Raw genomic sequence first — 5,655 nt, forward strand, 5'->3', positions numbered from 1 at the left:
GAATGGACAGAATTGGTACAATTACAAAAAATTTAGCCTTTTTTGGTAATTTTTTTCCCTTTTAAAGAATGTCCACCCAAATGGCAGAAATCCGATGCGGCATGACACTTGTGATGAACGTTTTCAAAAATTTATAGTACTCAAGTGATTGATTAAAATGTTATATGAGACACAAGTGAGTGCCGTACGAAAGTTACGACACTTAAGTGATTGGAAAAAAGCAAAAAAAGTTTTGTCGCTTGAATCAGCACGGTACCAAAGTTATCACGCTTGGTGATGTCCTTCTCCCCTCTTCATGTGCTTGATGGTTTGCTTTTGTTTATGGGCGCTGCAGACGGTAGGTGGGAATGAATTTGCTCCTTTTTGTTCTTTTCCCATTTTGGTCGGCCAATGTCTCATCTCTGTCAACGGATGAAAGAAGGAAGAATCAAAGAGCCGACTATATTCCATTTATCTTAATATTGCTCTGCAAAGATATCCATCGTGCATATCAACAACATAATGTTCGTGGCACTCTACATTTACTCCATTACTCAATTTGATTATCTAGGCTGTTTCACATCTTAATGTCCAATAAAAAAGGAAGAGAGAGAGAGATATGCATCTACATTTCCGTTACACTTTGATTTTGAAGAATTTTACTCTTCACGGTTAAATTTTTCCATCGTTTCATTTCAAAGCCAAAAACGAAATTAATGTTTAGCGCTGTCTTGAAGTTGAACAGCTTTTGTTCGAGTAAAGATGAACAGCGCTAGGGACTTTGTAAAAGTCACGATGGACAAAGATCTTTTCTTTTTTGTTTTTTTTTTTTGGACAGACGATGGACGAAGATCACTTGGCACATTTGATGGGCAAAGATCACTTGGCATCCAACTGTCATTACCACCTTTTGCTTTTTGGCGTATCTTCAACGAAGATGGTGGAGGACTTTCTTGACTTCTTTGGTCGGAAGAAAAGAAGAGGAAAATACGACAAAGCAACCAAGATATTACAAGATGAAGGGCATCAAGGGAAGAAAATAAAAGAAGATGACAGAGGTGTTGACTAGAAGTCCAGCGCCTTTTCCCTACCCCCACGACGCCAGAGACCGAGTCCCTATCATATTGACAGCCCTCGCTCAGATCCAAACACAGCCAAAGCAAACTTCCCTGAGAGATAGAAAGGATTTGGTATCTGTGGCGTTTACAGATCCTGCAATGGAGAAAGGGACGAATTCACGGGCATCATCCGGACCTTCGTATGAGGTTTTTCTATGCTTTCGAGGAGTAGACACCCGTCATCAATTCACCGATTGTCTTTACCATGGCATGGTTGATGCTGGGATCGTCGTCTTCAGGGACAATGAATCCCTCCATGTCGGTAAGGAAATTGGCAGTGAACTTCTGCAAGCAATTCAGAACTCCAAGATCTACATTCCTATATTCTCCAAGAATTATGCTTCAAGCCATTGGTGCCTCCGAGAGCTCGCACATATGGTCGACTGCACCTCGAAATCGAATGGGAACAAAGAGATTCTGCCCATCTTCTTGGATGTGGAACCTGAAGATGTCAAGCTCAAAACAAACTTGTACAGACAAACCCTTTCAAAGCGCCAGAAGACGTCGTGCCCTGAAGTAGAGTCATGGGAAAAGGCTCTCACTGAGGTGGGCAGGATAAAGGGATGGAACTGGAAGAAAGACCGAGGGTAAATGTCTTAAACTTTTCAACTGTCATTTGAAGATTTCTTTTCCTGGTGAAAGTATAGTTTATTCATCTAGTCCGTCTATAAAAATTTTAAGTGGTGGTCGGCGGCCACTATCGCTACTGCCAAAGGCCACTATAGTGGCGACTGGCGAGAACGCAATTCTCACTTGCAGTGGCCAATAGCGGGCACTGTCGGTGGTATCGCTGCAATAGCTCCAGTCAATGGCACTATTGTGGTGGTCGCACGGCCACCCCGGTGACTGGAGAATTGGGGCAAGGCCCACTGAAGATGGGAGAGGAGAGAGATTGGCAAAAATCAAATATTAGTGTATGGACTTTTTTTTTTTTTTTTTTTGCAGAATCCTCTGTGTGAGGGCATTTTAGGCACCTTGGGAGTAGATTTACAATATAAAAGTTTTCCCTGACATGGTTGTTACCTTGTGGCAGCCAAGGAGATCTTATACATTCGGTAATTCGAACAGTTTCGGCTAAGCTGAAGATGACACATGAAAATGTGACTGAACATCTAGTTGGAATTGGTGATCGTGTAGACGCTATAATCAAAATGTTGGACGTGGGATCTGACAGTGTACGATTTCTGGGAATCCACGGAATGGGCGGTGTTGGCAAAACAACCCTTGCTAAGGTCGTCTTCAACGAACTATCTTCTAACTTTGACCGATGTTGTTTCCTTGCAGACGTTCGGGAATCATCAAAAGACAATAATGGTAAGGTAAAGTTGCAAAAACAACTGCTATCCAACCTCCTTGGTTCTCATTCTATTGCCCAAATTTGTCACGTGAATGATGGGATCAACATGATGAACAAGGGAGTACTTAAAAGTAAAAAAGTTCTCATTGTTCTAGATGACGTGGATGAGAAAGAGCAATTTAGAAGTTTAGCAGGAAAATGCAATTGGTTCGGCTCTGGTAGCGGGATCATCGTGACCACTAGGGACCAAAGTGTCCTAATGATAGAGGGAGAAGCAACAAGTGAAGGGCTGGCAAACATTTCGACTTACGATGTCCAGGAAATGGAATTTGGTCATGCTCTTAAGCTTTTCAGTAAGCATGCCTTTAGAAGAGACTCTCCACCGGATCATCGCATCTCCCTTTCAAAAGACATTGTCCTTACTTTGGGAAAGCTTCCTTTAGCTCTTGAGATTACAGGATCCTCCCTTAACAGTAAACCTGAAGCGTTATGGGTAGACACATTGAAGAAGCTAAAAGAAGCTCCTCCTATGGGAGTCCAAAGAAAATTGATGATATCTTATGAAAGGTTAGATTATGCACAAAGGCAAGTATTTTTGGATATAGCTTGTCTCTTCGTATATAGGGATAAAACATATCCTTTCTACATGTGGGATGCCTGTGGATACTACCCACACGATGCCCTTGAAGCCCTTGTTCTCACATCCTTGATAAAAATCAAGTACGGCAGTACTTTATGGATGCATGACCAAGTGCGAGACCTCGGAAGGGATATCGTTCGTCAAGAGAATTTCAACGATCCCCGTGAGCGTAGCAGAGTGTGGAATCCCGAGGAAGCTCTGAGCATTTTGAAGTGGAAAGAGGTAAAAAAAAAAAAGAGACCAACAATTGATTTTGCCGTGATTTGTTGAAGACTAATCTTGCGAAAGAAAAAGTAAATTGCTATTAGCGCTTGAAATTGTTTGCTTTTGACCTTCACATGTGGACTTTTTGGTGTTTCCATTGTCAGGGGAGTAGGAAAATAGAAGCACTCTCACTGGGATGGCTTCATGATGATGAAGACCTGATTCGAAAGCATGATGAATTTGCTAATTTACGAAGCCTGAGGTTCCTAAAAGGGAAAGGGGTCATCCTTGTTGGAGACTTCAATAATCTTCTATCCAGTTTAAGATGGCTTTCTTGGAGATATTGCTCTGACCAGTTTGAGGCAACAAATTTTCATCCGACTAATCTAGTCGTTCTTGACCTTTCATACAGCAATATTTCGGAGGAATGGAATGGGTGGAGCCAAATCAGAGTATGATACGAGTCCCACTCCTTGCATAATCATATCATTTCTTTTGTCATTTCTATTCCCTTGCAGGATGTTTCTTAATATATATTTATTAAATTGTTTTGCAGGAGATAAGTAAACTAAAAGTGCTAGATCTCAGCTACTGTAAATGCTTAAAGAGAACACCTGATTTATCTACGTGGGGATCGTTGGAAAAATTGATTCTTGCAGGCTGTGAAAACTTAATTGAAATTGACCCATCCATTGGTAAATTAAGTCTCCTAACTACTTTGGATTTGTCTAGATGTGATTCTCTTCGAGAGGTGCCTGAAGAAATTGGATGTCTACAACCTTCGACAGAGATTGTCATGCCTTATCCGCAAGATTTACTTCCGAAGACGTTAGGTGATATGCAATCATTGTTGACCTTTGTTGCAAACTCGTATACCATCAATCTGCCATTATTGATTGCAGTGCTGGCGAATGTTAGGCAGTTGGATCTATCTGAGTGTACAGACATAAAGGTACTTCCGAACTCGATTGGGAAATTAAAATCATTAGTCAAGTTGGATTTATCGTCAACAAGCATTGGTCACCTACCTGATTCAATTGGTAATCTAAAACAATTGAAAGTACTTAGGATGAGGAACATAAGTGGGATAAGAAAATTACCAAGTGCGGTCGGGTTGTTGGAGAAGCTTGAAGAGTTAGATGCTAGTGCATGTTGCAACTTGACCGGCAACATCTCTGAAGAAATTGGGAGACTGTCCTGTTTGAGAATCCTAAACTTGTCGGATACACGTATATCCGGATTATCCACCACAATGAGTCGCCTGTCTAGTCTCCAAACACTTGATCTAGCACCATGTCCTGAGCTTAAACAGTTGCCGGAGCTTCCCCCAAGTTTGACTTGTCTGAGATGGGACCCTAATAAGTGGGGTTCCATCATCGGCTCGACGGTGTATGAGCAGGAGACACCTACTCCTGCACTTCCCAGTAACAATGGGGCCCTATCTCAGCAAGAAACACCTATCCCTGCTCTTCCCACTAGCATCTTTACCCTCTCTCAGTTGGAAACCCTATCAGTGTCCTGCGAAAACGTGGAATTCCTCCCCCAGCTCCCGTCTAGTCTAAGAGTGTTAGCACTTAGGTTACTGGCGACCACACGATCGCCGGATTTTTCGAATTTGAAAAACTTGTCAACCTTGATGTTCTATGGTTGTTCAATGCCGGAATTCTCTGGTATATTTGATGCAGAGTTGAAGATCTTCCGGATGGAGCTCTGCAAGTTTAGAAAACTGGATGCACTGTTTCAGGTAGAAATGAAAGAATTGAGAAGTTTAATGATGTCTAGGTGTGAGTTCCTCCCAGAAGTAGTTGATCTGTCGCGCATGAAGAATTTGGAAGACGTGCATCTGTCAAACTGCAAGTTGTTAGTCGAGATTCGTGGCCTCGAAGAATTGGGATCCCTTTGCTTCCTAGTGGTCAAGCGTTGCCGTTCCATGAAGGGGATGTCAGACCTATCGAAATTGAAAAAGCTAATGGAACTAAGTGTAACAGACTGTCCAAAGCTAAGAAGCGTGGAAGGTCTAAACCGGTTGGAATCTTTAAGGTGGTTGACTATTATCAATGCCGGAGAGTTTCAGGGTGACACCTCAGATTTGAATTTGGAGCATTCTCTTATTAGGTGACCCCTCTCAGGCTTTGTTGATGTCATGGTGACAGCTTTTATGAGTTCAGCGAATCCGCACACTCTCGGATTATCCCATGACATGTATTGATACCAAATACGGGCCATGAAAAGTTGAGAGGCCATTGGAAGATAAGATATATAGAGTTAGCAGGTTGCAAAGCTCAGCACATGGACTTGACCAATGATGACTTCGTCCTGGAAACTTGATTCGTCCATGGAGCTCAAGCTCAGAAACGGTGCAAGTTTCTCGGAGAGAAACTGCGAGGAGCACTGCAAGGACAGTGGACTCGAAGCCA

General features: G+C 42.4%; 1 protein-coding gene across 1 annotated transcript; it reads left to right on the forward strand.

Annotated features, from left to right (window-relative positions):
• The first annotated feature begins 1,028 nt into the window (after positions 1-1,028).
• Positions 1,029-5,357, forward strand: LOC115748405 (disease resistance protein L6-like). Its single transcript, XM_030684882.2, has 4 exons — positions 1,029-1,684; positions 2,131-3,256; positions 3,403-3,690; positions 3,795-5,357. The coding sequence occupies exons 1-4, from the start codon at positions 1,029-1,031 to the stop codon at positions 5,355-5,357; spliced, it is 3,633 nt and encodes a 1,210-aa protein (XP_030540742.2).
• Positions 5,358-5,655: the final 298 nt, after the last annotated feature.

Source organism: Rhodamnia argentea, chromosome 6 (assembly GCF_020921035.1).
Source record: "Rhodamnia argentea isolate NSW1041297 chromosome 6, ASM2092103v1, whole genome shotgun sequence".
Lineage (NCBI taxonomy): Eukaryota > Viridiplantae > Streptophyta > Magnoliopsida > Myrtales > Myrtaceae > Rhodamnia > Rhodamnia argentea.